Source organism: Amphibalanus amphitrite, unplaced genomic scaffold (genome assembly GCF_019059575.1).
Source record: "Amphibalanus amphitrite isolate SeventyFive unplaced genomic scaffold, NRLGWU_Aamphi_draft 000577F_arrow, whole genome shotgun sequence".
NCBI lineage: Eukaryota > Metazoa > Arthropoda > Thecostraca > Balanomorpha > Balanidae > Amphibalanus > Amphibalanus amphitrite.
In genome coordinates this window covers 67367-83672 of record NW_024882071.1, presented here as the reverse complement: position 1 = coordinate 83672, position 16306 = coordinate 67367, and the positions used below count along the sequence as shown (strand labels likewise).

Here is a 16306-nt window from a genome sequence, read left to right as displayed (position 1 = left end):
GAATAATTACCTAAGCACTTTCAAACTTACAGACCAACTAAAGTATTTGTGAACAAGCGTCATTCAAACGTTACACCTGTCGTGGCCAGCAATTATGTCGGACATTTGACGTCGTGCTTTTGTTCGCGGCAGTTCCTCCGACTCGGAGTTGTCTGTGGACGAGTCCACCTGCAGTCGCCGGGGGGTGGCGGACGAGTCCACTGTCGGTCCTCGAGGGGCGGCCGACGAGGCTGCCAAACCCTCGCAGGCCACCATGTGGATCGGAACAGAGGACGGATGCATCTACGTGTACAACTGCAGCGACTACGTGCGCGTCAAAAAGACCACCGTCAAGACGCAGCTGGGCGCGGCCGTGACCTCGCTGGCCTACCTGGACGACCGTGTGTTCGTCGGTTTGGGCAGCGGGGCCGTCTCCACGTTCGCGCGCACGGAAGGTATGTAGATCGATGCACCGCTCGGGACCCGGCGGTACCCCCGCCACCTGCTGTGAAGGCGGGCTGATTGATTGGGTCATGCAACGGCCGGTGCCGGGTGCCGGGGCCGGTGAGCCGACAACTGAGCGTCGAGCACGCGCTGATGATGTGATCGGTGGTCCCACAGCCGCGCTGATGGGCCTTACGTGAAAGAACGGTCCATTTCAGCAACTTTTGGTATTGCTAACAGAATAGTTGTTACATCAGCAAAATGATCATCTTGATTCATTATTATATCTTCGTATCCAAACAATGTTTGGTCATTGAGCGAGCTTTACCAAAAATGTGAGGAAGGTATTTCTTTATTTGAGATATCCGATGTTTTATCGCATTGCATTGTTTTCAGGTGGATGCTGGAATCTCCAAAATCCTCAAGTGATGAAGATTTCATCAAATCCAATAAACAAGCTAGCCAAAGTTCACGGAAAACTGTGGGTCTGCACGAACAATGTGGTCAAGGTTCTAGACCCAGTCACTGACACCGTGCTGGTAAGTATTCAGTGAACTGAAGACACGTTGCTGGGATAGGTACGAATGACTTGATACGCAAGAATAAAATGTTACGCAATGAACACAGTCTGACCAAGTAAATTTTGCTAAAATTTAATGTGGTCCCATCGCCATCCCCTGCTGACCTTCACTATCCATTCGTGACCTATGTCTGACCTTCTGCTGACCTCCCCTCCCTCCCCTGACCTCCGCAGCAGTCGATAGTGGTCAGCGGTATCTCTGCTGACTTCCTGCCCCCCTGCTGACATCCCCTCCTGACCCCCGCAGCAGTCGGTGGCGGTCAGCGGCCGCCGACACACGGCCGTCCAGGCACTGGTCTGCTGTGACCTGGGCGTGTGGATGAGTTTCCACCACACGGCCACCATCCGGCTCTTCAACGCGTCCACATTCCAGCGGATCTGCGAGGTGGACGTCACCTCGGCCGTCACGCGCATGCTCTCCGGTCAGTGGCAGCCAGAGCGGTGTGAAGTCTGCGCGCCCGCGCACAGCGCGACATGTGTCATCTCGATTATGTATATTGCAATAGCATATGCAGCGTATACGTAATACATTCATGCAGCCTTATGTTCTGTAAGATTCTAGCTTTTGCTTGTATCGTAAAGAATATCGTAATAAGTGGAGTGTATGCTGATTGCTCAGTCTAGAGAAGGACGGAGTGACGTGAATCTGCATTTTCTTTTTACGGACTTTTTTATTGCATATGACTCTGAAACTCGAAGTCATAAACTGATAGTTCAGTCAAGTGTCATCACTTCAGCTCAGCATTCCATCTGTTCCAGACAACACATTCAGGAGACAAACAGTAAACACATCCAAATATTTCCGTCGTCATTCTCTCTGGCGGTGTCTTTTTGCCTTGACGGCCAATCTGACTAATCGCTATGCGGTCCACGTGCAGCGCTTACGCAAAACACACTAGCATCACTCTGCGCGCATGACTGTCAACCTAATCGAGCTCCCCCTGAGTGAACCACCGTGAACCATCCACTGACTGATGATGTCTGCATTTTGTGCAGGCTGTGACAGCATTATTCGGCAGCACAAGACAGCGTGTCTGCGGGTGACCTCTCTGATGGTCTGTAAGGAGCTGCTGTGGATCGGTAGCTCTGCTGGTGTGCTGCTGAACCTGCCGCTGCCACCACTGGCCAGCACCGCCTCCGGCAGCCTCACCAGCACGCTCAGCATCGCAGGTGCGCTGTCGGCCGGTACTTACTACTTACCTACCGACTGGGTGGGAGGGAGGCTGCAATTTTGTGGCACAGCGATTTGTGATGTGCGTGTGGGGGGGGGGATATTTGGGCGTGTATTCTCGTTTCAATCCCTGTGCCATACTTTTATCGTAAGATTCAAAGTACAGAGATGAAAATATTATGTCACATGCGGACAAAACAGAAAGCATACTGAAGTTAAATATCGAGAAACCGGTTTCCTTCTTAGATAAATGAATTTTTAAAGTAGGACGTGACATGTGTAGCACAGATATATGTAGTTACAAGTCTCATTTTCCCGTTACAGAGTAAATCCTTTCATGTGGGCCGAGAAAGTAAAGTGCAATTTCAAGGCCAATCCCGCCGTTTGTGACGATTTTTCCGAACGTTTATATCCAATGAAATGAAATGAAATCCATTTCAAATTCAACCCTTTGAAGAATGGTCATGTTGCTGTATGAAGCACAAAGCGTCCCGTCGTTACATGCATAATACATATTCTTAAAATAACCAAAGTATCGCCTCATGCATCTCTCCAGATAGGTACACACTTCGATTTTATGTCACCAATCGGTGTCGTTTGAAGCACTTCCGGAGGGTATGAAGTCGACTTGTTGATTATTCGTTTCATAGAACTCAATTACTATACGCTGCACTGCACGTCGCTATGTATAGCATAGACAAAGCACAACTTGTTTACTCTTTATATAGAAGCTGGAATAGATTGGATAAAATCGATTGGAATTTTATCGATTCTTATTATTTTTCGCAAGGATTCCGAGGGAACTCGAGGGTTTCATGTGCTCGTGCGTAAGAATAATGACTTCCTTGTCTTCGATCCCCAGTGACTTTAATTATTTCGGGCGAGGTGAAATAACTGCAAGGAGCATGCACGTCTTGCTTCACATGGGAATTTATCATATCTAATGAAAGGCTGATTTAGCAGAATGTCCCTGAAGCTTAATAAAAATCCACAAAATCGTCTGTCCTGGTTTTTGTGCATCCCTTGAGCTAAGCTGCTTTTCTCCTATGATTATTTTTACCATTAACCGGGATGCGCCAGTTCTAATCTGACCAGAATCACCTTACTAAAGTACTTAAACCACTTGTAATCCCAGACGGCACTGGCACCAGCTTAAGTACTCCGCCTTAAGCAGTGCCGACCTGTAATAATACCGGTCGGATGGCACATCTGTAGCCTACTAAATCACATTTGTTCTTGCGACATGTGCTGTGCTCTTAAAGGAAGACTGCCACCTTCAAAAAGTTTTCTCAGATCGGCCTATGATTTATTCCCTGGACAAAACAAAATTTTAGAATTCACCTGACAAAGTATCATCACGTGAATCGCGAAAAAAATGTCGATTATCATACAATTATCAATCAGTTAATGTCTAGCGACAATGTTTACACATCACTAGACTTCAAGGTCATAAGATTATTACATTTTATTTGAAAAAGTAAGGTATTTTATGATTTACTAATATATGATTTCATAAGAAATTGGCCATGTTTAATTTATTTTGCATTTAAGTACGTAAAACATTTTTTAAAATCATGGCTCATTTGGAATGGGTCTGGCCCATGTTAAACCCCATTTCCCACACTTTTTTGGAAAAAATGAACTACTGAATATATAAGTTTAACTTTTATTTTGACACTCCAAAATTCTTCTCTGATCTCGAAACAATCAAAGTTTTGACATATATTTACCAAAAGATAAGAAAATTTGTGTTTCAAAGTTATCGATAAACAGTAGAGATGTCGGTTTTCTTGGACTAAAAAAATGGCATCAAACTGAACTTTGGTCTCCGATTTCTCGCAAACGGGTTCGAATTTCGGAAAACCGACTTCAGTCTGGGACATAGGTGGCTCAGCTCTGGTGAAAACCGTTTTGTGGAAAAAAGGTGGCAGTCTACCTTTAAGACAAACAACGCGTCAGGCTTGTTCGCTATCACGCGATACCAGTCCGGGTCAGGGGCGAGATTAGACCGAGCTGAGGTGGGGCAGTGGTCTGTGTTCCAGGGCAAGACTAGACCAGTAGTCTGGCGAGGGGAAGCGGCCTGGTCTTTGTGGTCGGGAGAACAATGGTCTTAAAAAAATGGTCTGGCAAAGGATGCTCTCTGTGGTTTCGGTGATTGACAGGGTCAAAATGAACAGACTCAATCGGAACATAAATTATTAGTACGCATTTAGTTCTTACCTATCATCGTCAATGCCCCAGCATAATTTGTGACTGATACCTACTTCTATTAGTTTACCTAACACAATGCATTGGCATTTAAGCTATCAAGTTAATTTGATAATCGTTGCTACCACCTCTGGCGATCATGTTATGATTAGGTACTCGGCTATTTATGTCATTTAGAATTAATCCCGCGATGTAAAACACGTTCAAGAAATGGTGTACACGAAGGAGCAAAATTTTGAGATGGGATGAGGCAGACATCGCACTGATTTTACTGGAACCCTAGACCAGCTTCTCAGAAAGCTGAATTTTCCCGTATTGGTGCTACTTGTGTGTCCGCACATGCTATGAAACAGAGAGAACGACTTCGTTTTCTGTATTTATTGCGATTACACTGAGCGAGCGCTTATCTGCCCGACCACAAGGCAGCTGGCTGTACGTACAGATGTCCGATATTGTGTGTGTTTTGCCGCGTACACGGCGGCTCTAGATGTTCACATTTCGATAACAGCGCGTCTAGAAGAGGAGCGGGTTGCGGGGCTTATCATAGTTGTATCCACTGCAGGACTCCTTCACGATCTTGGTTTTGTAGACGCTGCTGATCTGGTCCTTGATCACCGTGGAGACCCGGTTGATGGTGTTGACTTTGGTGACGTTCTTGACGATGGTGCTCGTGGCGCCCGGCACCAGCTTGGTGTTGATCACTGTCTTGACCACGGTGCGGAGGACGGTTTTGCCGGGACCAGGCTGCACCGAGGTAACAACGGCCGTCTTGAGCACGGTCTCAGTCACCGGCAGCTGCACCACAGAGGTCAGGTAGCTGGTGACGGGCACTACCTTCCGCTCAATCTTCGTAGAGGGCACCACCACCTCGCTGGTGATGAAGGCGGGTACAACTTTCGTGATGTAGTTGACCTTGACCTCGGTAACCACCTGGGGCACCAGCTCTGTCTTGGTCACCGGCCGGATGACGGTCGATACCTGGGTGCGGTCCACGTACACAGTACGCGCCGGCTGCTGCACGGAACTAATCACCGTCTTTGTCTCCGTCTTCACGACGGTCCGCTGGATGGTCTTAGCTGGCAGCGTCTCAGTGACGTACACGATGTCGGTGAGGTACTTGACCGTGGTTCGGACGTTATCGGGCAGCTGTTGACGCACCGTGTTCGTCTCAGTGCTGATCTGCGGCACACGGACCGTGCTCTGCTGGATCAGTGTGGAGCTAACCAACTTGACGTCAATCTTCGGAACCGTGCGAACCACGTCCTGTGTGGAGGTCACGTAGACGGTCTTGACGACGGGCACGTACTTGACGATTGTGGTCCGGATGACCTGGTCCGGTCCCGGCACGGTGATGGTCTTGAGCTGGGTGCGCTCAAAGGTGGATCGGACCACCTTGATCTGTGTGACGGGAACGATCTGGGTGTTGATCACTTGGCGGCTGATGAGGCTGGGCACCACCGTAGTACTGGTGAAGTACTTGGTCTCGGGAACCACCACCTGGCGCGAGCTCTCTTCTACCTTGTTGACGGGCACCGAGACGATCTTGGTCTTGTAGACGTCCTGCACGGGCAGACAGGTGGAGGAGCCGCGCGGGTAGGTGGGCTCCGGGTCCGGCGGCAGGTACGAGTCAGCCAACTGCGGCGCCGCAGACGCCGCCGCCACCAGGCATGCCAGAGCGAAGAAGGTCCGCATTCTGAAATTAACAGGACACCATTAGTGAACAAACAAGGCCATATACCCATGCGTTGTTCTGGCAAAGAGTCGATGATATCAAGAAATGCAAGACGGAAACAAAGCGAGGTGCACAACAAATGCATGCTAATGCAAACTTACCTGAAGATGCGGTGATTTTCAACTGGGGCATGTATTTTTATTTATAAGGAAAAACGCCGTGATGTGGTGTCAATTTATTTATTATTTCAGTTACAAACGTGTGATGTGCCAGCTGTCATGTGGTCGGGGCAGGCACACCCTCAGTGTAATCGCAATTGGTACATCAGTACTATCCCAGCTGATCGTAGGATGAACTCTGGTCTCCATGGAGCTTCTTAGAAGTTGAATGGATTCTTGGGGGCGTCATAGTGGTATCCATCGTCGCACTTCTCGGTTTTGACCACCTCCTTTGTGACGATTCTCGGCCTGATGACTGTCGTCCTGACGATGTTGGTAAGGACGCTGCTGATGGTGCGTAGGTCGGTGATGACGCGGTCCTGGCCGCGCACGGTGGCCACCTGCAGATCAGTGCGGATGACGCTGCGAACCACGTCCGGTCCGGGCACCGTCCGCAGCACGGTGGAGGTCGAGGTCAGCACCAGCGGCACAGTGATGTAGCTCTTCACGGTTTTCGTCAGCAGCACGGGTACCTGTTCGGTTCTGACGATGGTACGCACCTGCACTCGGCTCACCGTCTTCGTCTCCGTCACCGTCCGGAGCACCTCCTTGTTCTGCGGGACGATCTGGGTGCTGATCTGGGGCACCCGCTTCACGCTGGTCTGCTCGACGATCTCCGTGCGCACTATGTTGTTGACCTTGTTGATGACCGGTCCAGGAATCTGACGCACCACCACAGAGGTAACGTAGGCGATCTCGTTCTTGATGCTAGTCCGCGCCGGCGGCTGGTAGGGCTGAACGCTGGTGATCCGCCTCTTCTCGGTCTTGGTGACCACCACGTTGCGGCCTGGCACCTGCACGACCTTGGTGACGTAGACCACCTGGGGCACCCGCTCCGTGATGGTCTTCGTGATGCGCTGCACCACAGTCGAGTACCGCACCTGCGGTGTGGTGACCGTTACGGTGCGCTGGACAACGCGCTGCTCTGTCTTGTAGCTGATCTGCTCCTTCGACTGGGTCACGGGCAGAACGCTGGTCCGGCCCGGGCCTTGCACGGTAATTGTGGAGACGCGGTTGACGATGCTGGACTCAATCTGTGTGCGCACCACCGGCGACTTGACCTGCTGTATGCTGGTGACCAGAATGGTGGAGGGTACCACCTTGGTGACGACCGCCGTCTTCTGGATCACCTGCGGCACCGTCACCAGCACCGTCTTGACCACGGTGTTGACGATGCGCTGCGTCTCCGTCTTGTAGAAGGTCTTGGGCTGCTCGCAGCGCACCACGTTGGGGGTGGGGTTGTCCGGGCCGCCGGGCGGCAGGTAGCCGTCGGCCAGGGTCAGCGCGCTGGAGAATCCAGAGCCCTGACCGGCCGCCTGGGCCACCAGCAAGGAGGAAACCAGAATCCGCCACATTCTGCAACAGAGAGCAGGTACATGGGGATCAGTGATTGGACCTTATGTGGCTCTGAGCGGAACTTCAGCTGAGCAAGGTGTCGGCAGTGGGCAATAAAGTCCAATCACTTATCCTCGGCATGTACCTCTCTCTATGGCAGTTGTGAGCGGAGTGGCTATACTGAGATTGGATGGACTTTACTGCCCACTCTGGCCGGGCCACCAGGACGGGTCGCGGGGCGGGCCTCGTGCACCGTTTCCGAGGTCTGATTTCCAGCAGCCACCTATCAGCAGGTGACCCAGAGTAACTTCCTTCCGCCAGTACGAAGATAGTGGGAACTGGTGATTTCATGAACGCTTGCGTCCAGCTCCGCAGCTTGCAGTTGCTGGCTCCAACAATAAAAAAATGCATAAAATTAGGGTGGGTGCTCTGTATGAAAATTGGGTTGGGAAGCTCTTGCATTATCTTTGATTAATTCAAACCTAAATCTGCATTTACTTAAAAACATGCTTTTGTTCAACAAAACTCAAGCAGACAAAGTCTTGCGATTTATTACAACAAAGTCGCCAGCACGTTGACTTCATGCTTGATAATAAGTGATTCACTGAAGGCGTTCATGTGCTAATGAAAAAATGACGAGGCTATATTCGTGCATTATAAAGCTTTTTCGGAGTTGATATCGTACAATGCTTTTAACTATGAGCTTCATAGTCTGCTCTGACCGAGGATTTCAGTCACATTAGCTCATTAGTTATTCAGGTCTTCATGGAATATGATTTTTGCGAGCGATCTTATTGCGCTAATTCAATTTTTTTAGACGGTCACCGTTTTAGGTGAACGTCCGAGTGTAACAAATATTTTTTTTTCCAATTCATTCTTCTTTGGACACATGGAGTCTCGATTAATAAGGCAAAATTGTTAAATAAATTCAACTTTCAACCAAATCACTCGTGCACTGCACAATGAGGCGGACGTTCGCTCGTTGCCTCAGATGGTCTCGTTCAGGCTGAGTTCTCCCCATTTTGTTCACCGCCACCGCCCAGCGCCTCTCGGCGGCCACTCACCTAGAGGATTTCAGGTGCCACCACAGAGCGGATGGCAGACAGCAGAATGTGCCCATCTCGGCGGCGGATGACGGTTTTATACCCCGATCCGGTGACGTCACGTCCGCGAAGTGCCGCCGCTCAGAGCAGAGATACGAAGACCGGGTCGGACCGGACCGGCGCGTCGCCGCCGCCTCCACAGGGAAGATGATCTGGTGACCTTGTGACGTGTCGGAGAAAGTGGCCTATGGGGATTCTGCAGGAGCGCGCTGACCGCTGCACCGTTCAGCCAGAGCACGCTGTCACCTGGAGCTGTGATCTGACGCCCCCACCCCCGTCAGACGTGTCAGAACGGTGCGAGATGTGATCCAAGGAGGTTAAACGGTGTCATGAGCCGTGACGCACTTGAAATTTTTATGGCCGTGATTCATGTATGAATGATAGCTTGAGAAGGCGTCATTGGACTTCCGTACGTGTAGCTTGCATGTGTTCTCTAGGGTTACCCGCATTTTCGAAATTTACCAAGGCTTACCCATTAAGAAATATAGTTATAATTATGTTTAAGACATTTTTAAGTAGAATTAAAGTGCGATCTTATTAATTGAACTATATACAAGGAATTAGAAAAAGCAATACCAAGAAATCATCACATTTTTACAAGTCCCAACATCATAAGACATTTTTTATATAAATTTTGTTCCAACCTATTGGTTGGAAGGATTCATAAGGAAAGAGCCACCGCTAAGCAGAGCTTATTGCGTTGGCCCTGCCCTCTACCCTCTGATCGCGCAATTCCTGATCTATGGCAGAATTCGGAGTCCAAAGTTTAACGTACGCACATAGCCGCGCACGGCCTGTCCACTCACTAACTTTGCCTGGCTACGGCCTGCCACCAACCGCATCCATACCCGTCAGGAGACTCATTAGACGTCGTTCCTAATCTCAAAATTTGGGGTGGTCGGATCTTGAACAGTTACACGATAGATGAAGTTTTAACATTGTTTTCAGAGAGGTTCGTACGCACTTTTGCTATAGTCACATGTTTGCTTTATCTTGGTAGATTTTTGCACCATGTAATATTTCAGCCATTTTTACCAAACCAGTTCTCTGTATGCTCTTTCTAATGAAGCTGGTGTGGTTTGTGGTCACTACATATAACAGATCATGGTCCGAGTGTTGCAATAAGTCACCTCATGCAAGTCCATGACACCATTGGACTTAGCCAAGTGTTTGGAATATAGATGCAATCACTAAATGATTGCTGGATCATATTCAAGAGAGAAAATAAGAAAGCTCGTTTTTCTAGCCGGGGCTGTCAAAAAATCACGGGCACCACGCTCTTTTTCATTGTGAAGCTCTAGCTCGATCAGGGGCCGATCGGCAGGGGTCCAATGGACCTCCTCCCCCCCCCCCCCTTGTGCGCTATTGGCTGGCAAAACATCGATACGGGCGAGGGTTTACTTGTAAAACGTTGTTTGTCATGCATGCATGGGATAATTACGTAGAATGGTGTTAGTTAATTTGTTACCTACTGGGAATGTAAAATACTTTGTATAATTTTCCCCCTTTTCTTCTGTTATGTAATGTATTTTTTCAACAAAAACTGCAGTATATGTTCTGCAAGGGAATTGAAAAAATGGACTACTAATGAAGAGCCGCTTTTACAGCTGAGAGATGGAAACGTGCTTGCTAATAAGGCTTATCACCGATTAAAAGTCAAGGTATTTGGTATAAGGGTTGAGATCAATTCAATTATACTGGTCATGGTTGCCCTACTCTTTTTAAATCTCAGTGAACAGAGTTAGGAACATTTAATTAATGTTCTATCGGGACCGCAAAACTTGCATTTCATTCGGTCCAATCTTCATTGGAAAACACTGATGTGATTGATAGCGTTTTTTTTAGGAGAAGCCTTCAACTGCTTTACCTGAAACTACACTGAAATAGCTTATATACAATTCCTAATTTGTTGCATCTCCGCTTATGTCATTGCACTTTTTCGCATCCCAGAGGTAATGATTCATGAACGTCATGCCCACTGGATTAGAGTGTGGTCGTAACTCGGTCGTAATTTCCCACGGGTATCCATGGACATCGATCATGCATTGTGTGCGGCTCACAGCAGCCACCGGCGGCATGCCTGATGCATCGGTCGATAGCGCTCTGCACATTGCTGATGGGTCGGATTGCTGTCTCTCTCATCAGTATCGGGATATGATGCCGCAGATCCCTAATGGCTGTCTGAACTCCCGAATGTGATGGTGGATGTTTTTGTTGGACAGATAAGACATACAGAATAAGTTGTTTTAAAAATAAGGCAAACCACATGTTGGGTTGCTGCATAGATGCATTACATACATGGGTATGCATGCATGTAGGTGCGGAAGATGTTGCTGTTTTTTTTTTCTTCTTTTTTTTTGGTAGGTTTGAAATTGATTTCGTCAAAGTTAATCTCCTAATTCAAGGCTGTCAGTTCACTTGGTGACACTAAATCTGTCTTCTCACACCCTTATCTTTGTCAATCACAAAAACGAGCCTGTTCTGAATGACTGTCGAGCCTTCGGTGGCGTTATTATCGCGTTGTTCATCGAGATTCGGCGTTGGATAACGCGTTTCTGCAGGCCGCTCTGAAGTGTCCGCCGCGCGGCGGACAGGGCCGGGGACTGTCTGAACAGCGCCCACTGTCGGGAAGCCCAGAGCGCTCATCTGCGCGTCCTCCAAATGTCATGGCCGCAGCACCGCGGCGGCTGCGTTCGGCCAGTCGCACACGGTCCGGCTTACACGGCGTCTGGTGACCTCCGGGTGAACTGGACCTGCCGTGCAGCCGAGCCCGCGGGCCGCCGGACTAATCCGACCTGGGAGAGCCGGTGTGAGGTGCCAGTAGGGAGAAATAAGATCTGACACGACGACGGCCTGACCTCCACGCATTGCCTCTCATACGCACCAGGCAATGCCATAGTCCCAGACTGAATACCTGGAAGCACGTTCAGGGATAATGCCACTTCGTTAGTTTGCATTCTAAAACACCTGCATAGGTGGTCAATCGTGATGCATCATAGCATATTGCAACATCAATTAATTGGCAAAAGTCGATGAGTTCGCTGTATCTGTCTTTTTGCATCAGTGTCCCGGAGTTGCTTTTTGTGGTGAGCTGGCATTTCGTTGGATTAGCTCCTTGCAACAGAGCAGTAATCCATTAGGTCCACACGAATTGTGTATAATTATAGCACATGACCTCTGCAAATAAACAGGCTGTTAAGAAACCTATCTGGCAAGAATACGGTTAAGCGAATGGTGACTGTCTATTCATTTCTTTTAGAGAAATCGTTCATCTGTGAGTCCTCTAAGAACGATAGTTTACTTGATTTTTTTTTCTGGGCTGTCACCTTACCCTCTGCAGTGCAGCGGCACTTCACAGAAGACGTCCTCCCCGGACGATTTAGAAGACGGGCTAGAGTTGTCATTACGAGATGAACATGGCAGACCAAGGCAGTCTGATCTGTATCGGGAAAAAACAGGTCATGGCTGCCGGATAGTCGGCAATTTTTAGGTCGACACCAGAAGAAATTATGTGCGCTAAAATCTTCACAGCCACCGGCATTGTTAAGGAAGCACTCTGTGGCAGTCTTATGACCTGGACCTCAGCAGTTGTATTATATCTCACAAATCATCGCTTAACCTCCCATGGCTGCGATTGTCAGTCTCCTTCAACGCACAGAAGTAGAGTCAGAGTTAAGAGGTAACTTGAAAATAAGCTGATAATATCTTGATAACACTCAGCAGATTGATATCTGAATAGCGTTAATTGATAGTACATACAAACCAAAGTTACATAGTGATGGTCTCAGATATTCCTTCTCTCCTTGCGGGACTGCTTTTTTCGACAGACGAGTCATGCACCCTGTCAACCTCCTCCGGATGCGCTTCTGTGAGCGACCGTAAAAAGTTAGCAAAGGCTAGCCGTTTCATGTTCCTGGCAGTCAACGCTACTGCACTTATAAAGATGTGCAGCTGGTGAACACGAACTTCGGTATATCACTACACTTATTGTTTTCTTGAACTGTGATTAGTTTCCAAGAAACAGATAACGAAGCGCAACTTATGTCATTGTATGTGAAAATCGTGAACATTGTGGAATATACTGCCGGACCTTCTCCTCCCTTTTAGCTTTCTAGAAAGATGTGGTATATGATAAAATTATTGTTTATTGGATACCGATAGCCTGAGTGCCTGAATTGATCAGAAGGCTGTGAAAAACGTTTCGTGGCAGACAGCAGCGGCACCTGGCAGCAGCCAGCAGCAGGAGCAGCAGCAGCAGCCAGCAGGAGGAGGAGCGGCAGCGGCCTGCAGCGGCACCTGCAGCACCCATTCGTGTTCCGCTCGGCCTGACGTCCTCCCCGTTTCTCCAACAGGTGTGTCCCATGGTCACACAGGTCACGTGCGGTTCCTGGCGTTCGTCGAGTCCTCGACACCCGGAGAGCCGACAGCGCCGCCGCGTGCCAAGTCTCGCCGACAGCTCGGCCGTCTCCGAAGCGGTGACAGACTCCTTTCTCCAGTGAGGAAACTCCCATTGCAAACCTGGTTTAGAAACATGCCCGGCTGCTGGACTTATGTTGACGTCAGATGGTATCACAACGGTGTTTTGTACATAAATGTTTTAAGTACGAGGAATGACCAGTTTCGTAACAGTGGCTGGATGATGAGCCGTTTGGCTGTATGGCATGACCTTTAACTTACAGAATAATTAATATTGCACCGATACCTTGCGATATCATCTTGTCCCACATACCTACTCTCTAGTTTTGCTTTTAGGCCTTAGAGGTTCTAAAGTAGCTGAAACAGGTTCCGCATTCTGCTCCCCCTCCTCTCCTCTTGAGCCAGAGCGCTTCATTCTTGCATTTTATCCTCTAGGGAGCCTCAAAGCGTGGGCGCGGTTACGAGTGTGTTATCGTCCCACAGTGCCATGAATCTCCAATAATCCCAGCATCCATGAATCACCAATGATCTGCCCGTGACGTGTGTTTTCAGGAGCCTGCACCGGGGAAGTTCCTGGTGGTGTCTGGAGGTGACGGTTACGAGGACTTCCGTTCCTCGGGCTCAGCCCTCTCCGGACGAGATGATTCCACCAACCATCTGCTGCTCTGGAGTGTCTGAGAGAGGCCGGTCCAGAACATTCCCCCAGCGCGGAGCCAGGGCTCGCCGAGCTGTACGGGCGAGCCGCGGCGCCGCTGCAGAGAGAACCGCAGGCCGCGCGAGTGCGCTGTCGTCTGCCGCGAGATGTGACAGAGAAGAACGGGAATCTGCACGTTATCGAGATGAGGCCAGGTGCTGCGTGTACGCTCCGCTGGTCACCGCGCGCTGCGCGCCGCTCCCTGGTGCGTTTTTGTTCCGCGGGGTTTGTCTCAGGTTCTGGGATCTGACAGGCCTTAGAGCCAGATATTGCAGATTTTACTTTTTTCTGTGCGGACGGCAGCTCCGATCAGTAAGACTAACGGTCCCTGCGTGTAAAAGTGCTGCGACGTTTTCGATGTTGGATCACGCAAACAGGTTTTTGTCTCCTGCAGAAGAAGGTTGTATGACGTGCCTGCTATAAACGTGTTATGGCTAGCTATGAAGACTGTCTTTCCTTAGATGTTTGCTCTATATAGGTGAGTTCCATTGAACCAACTGTTTCTGCAATCATGGAACAACTGTTGTATGCTGAACTGAAGGCTTCGATGAAGTGCATGGTGCATTCGACTATGCATATGTGTTATATGTTTCTACCTTATAGTTAGTAACGCTCACATTAATTGTAAAACGCTGCTGCTGCTGCTGCTCAGGCGAAACTTAAACTTGTAGAAACAAAACCCGCTGCTATGGTAAACCAGTTCCCATTAAACGTTCTATGGGAATTATAACGGAAAACGCAATTTTTGATTTATGCGTTTCGGTCTTGAAATGCTAACCACAGTCATATAACGACATTGTATTCAACCAACAGGACCGGTGTGATGCAGACTATAATAAATGTAAGTCACCGTAGCATTGAATCGGAACGCCATATTGATTGCTGATGGCAGCGGCAGCAGCTATTTTCATAGGATATGGTTCGTGCGCCCTGAAGAGCTGGTCTCTAGCGTCACTGTTGCAGAAGTCGACTGCTGCATGGTGCTATCACTTGATATGTCGATTAAGGCGCGTATGTTTACTAATACATGCTGAACATATATTCAGAAGCATGACTTCGGTAATATCTGAAATGAGAAGGTTCTTGAGACATCCATCTAAGCTTACAGTCGGATCGTCGTAGTACATTTTCACGCGTACCGTAAAGTGGGGCTATTTGAGACAGTGGGGCTATTTGAGACAGTATTTAAAATCGCTATAAAATGAAGATCGTTTGATTTTTGTGTGATATTTTTGCCCAGGGAGGTGTGGAATCGAGCAGTAAATCGCCTGAGTAAAAAATTAAGCACGAATCTTAAGTGGTTTTTATTTTATAGCACTTTTAAACACTTTTAAATACTGTCTCAAATAGCCCCACTGTCTCAAATAGCCCCACCTTACGGTATCTTTAATGCTTCATATGTTATATCAAAGGCTAGAATACAGAATAAAGAATGGTTTATCTTGTAAAAATGTAAACGGTGTTACGATTTCCTAACAACATGGTTTCAACCAAATACCCATTACATTTTCAGACGTAAATTTTCATAAAGCACGCAAGATATTGTTTCTTAAAAACGTGTCTGGTGTTTTCCAGCCACTAAGCTTTGAGGTCTGACGCACTATAGCTTCCATCGACGGACATGTTTCACATTCCCGGCAGTCTAATCGGGGACGTCCTGGAGGCGAGAACGTCCCGCTCTATCCGAGGACGCTCCCTCTCCGACCAAGGTCTCAACCACATAGCCTTTGCCGCGACGACCACCTTTGACCGCAGCGACCATAGCCTTTGACCGCGGAATCAGCATCATCCGCGCTAGGCTGAGATAGAGACTGCAACGGTGGAACCGGGGCGTAACCGTGACCGCGGCCGGAGCGAGAGCTCATCTACCGAGACGAGAGTAGGGAGACTGCAGCGCCGACCAGAACACTAGCACCAAAATCTCGCGTGGGCGTGACGAGGGAGAGCGGTTGCCCTTTGACACACAGTTCTAGTGGCTGGTTATGGAAATCGTGATCTAATAGTCAGATGTCAAACTCCACTGATACTAGCGTTTCAATATAGTAGGTATTCATTTTCATTTCGGTAAAACACGTTGCGTTCCGATATTAACAATAGCAAATGTATGTCAAGCAGGTTTAATGACAGCGTCTGGTTTTGGTGATAATTGGACGGCATGGATAAAACATTGGTGATTGGGTGTTCTTAACAATTAGCGGATGGGTAGGTGCATGTGGTCGATACTATCAGGGGAATGATAAGCGGTAATCAGCACTGCAGAACTGGCTGTATTGCAGCTGCAGGTGAACCAATGGCTATCGTACCAAGTCTTTGATTGTGACATGAGTGATAAAATTGAGCCAATGTCATTTATACCATTCGCAAATAATTAAGTTTGGATATCAACATAAGGCATGCATTATACAAAATGCATTAGCCACGGACCCTCGCACCACTTGCCTCTTCTTGAATTTTAAAAAGCGGGATACCCCTGGGATACCCCAGTT

The 16306-nt window shown here is 48.5% G+C and overlaps 2 protein-coding genes across 4 annotated transcripts in view; one reads left to right on the top strand and one right to left on the bottom strand.

The window, feature by feature from the left end:
- LOC122394161 overlaps nucleotides 1-14863 on the top strand; it is a 39137-nt gene extending 24274 nt beyond the window's left edge. Inside the window, exons 16-21 of the mRNA XM_043390842.1 lie at nucleotides 133-434; nucleotides 820-962; nucleotides 1251-1425; nucleotides 2000-2173; nucleotides 13063-13205; nucleotides 13679-14863. Coding sequence (XP_043246777.1) covers nucleotides 133-434; nucleotides 820-962; nucleotides 1251-1425; nucleotides 2000-2173; nucleotides 13063-13205; nucleotides 13679-13804 — 1063 coding nt within the window. The 3' untranslated portion in view covers nucleotides 13805-14863. The remainder of the gene's footprint in view (nucleotides 1-132; nucleotides 435-819; nucleotides 963-1250; nucleotides 1426-1999; nucleotides 2174-13062; nucleotides 13206-13678) is intronic.
- On the bottom strand, nucleotides 4741-9072 carry LOC122394162. Of its 3 annotated transcripts, none has more exons than XM_043390846.1 (2): nucleotides 8672-9072; nucleotides 4741-6075 (listed from the first exon to the last, which is right to left on the bottom strand). In XM_043390846.1, exons 1-2 carry the CDS (start codon nucleotides 8725-8727, stop codon nucleotides 4896-4898), a joined length of 1236 nt encoding a protein of 411 aa, XP_043246781.1. In that variant the 5' UTR covers nucleotides 8728-9072; the 3' UTR covers nucleotides 4741-4895. The 3 variants fall into 3 exon arrangements, with proteins under 3 accessions (XP_043246781.1, XP_043246779.1, XP_043246778.1); XM_043390844.1 differs by having other exon boundaries at nucleotides 4741-7628; nucleotides 8672-8969; XM_043390843.1 differs by lacking the exons at nucleotides 4741-6075; nucleotides 8672-9072 and adding exons at nucleotides 6278-7628; nucleotides 7753-7961.
- Nucleotides 14864-16306: the final 1443 nt, after the last annotated feature.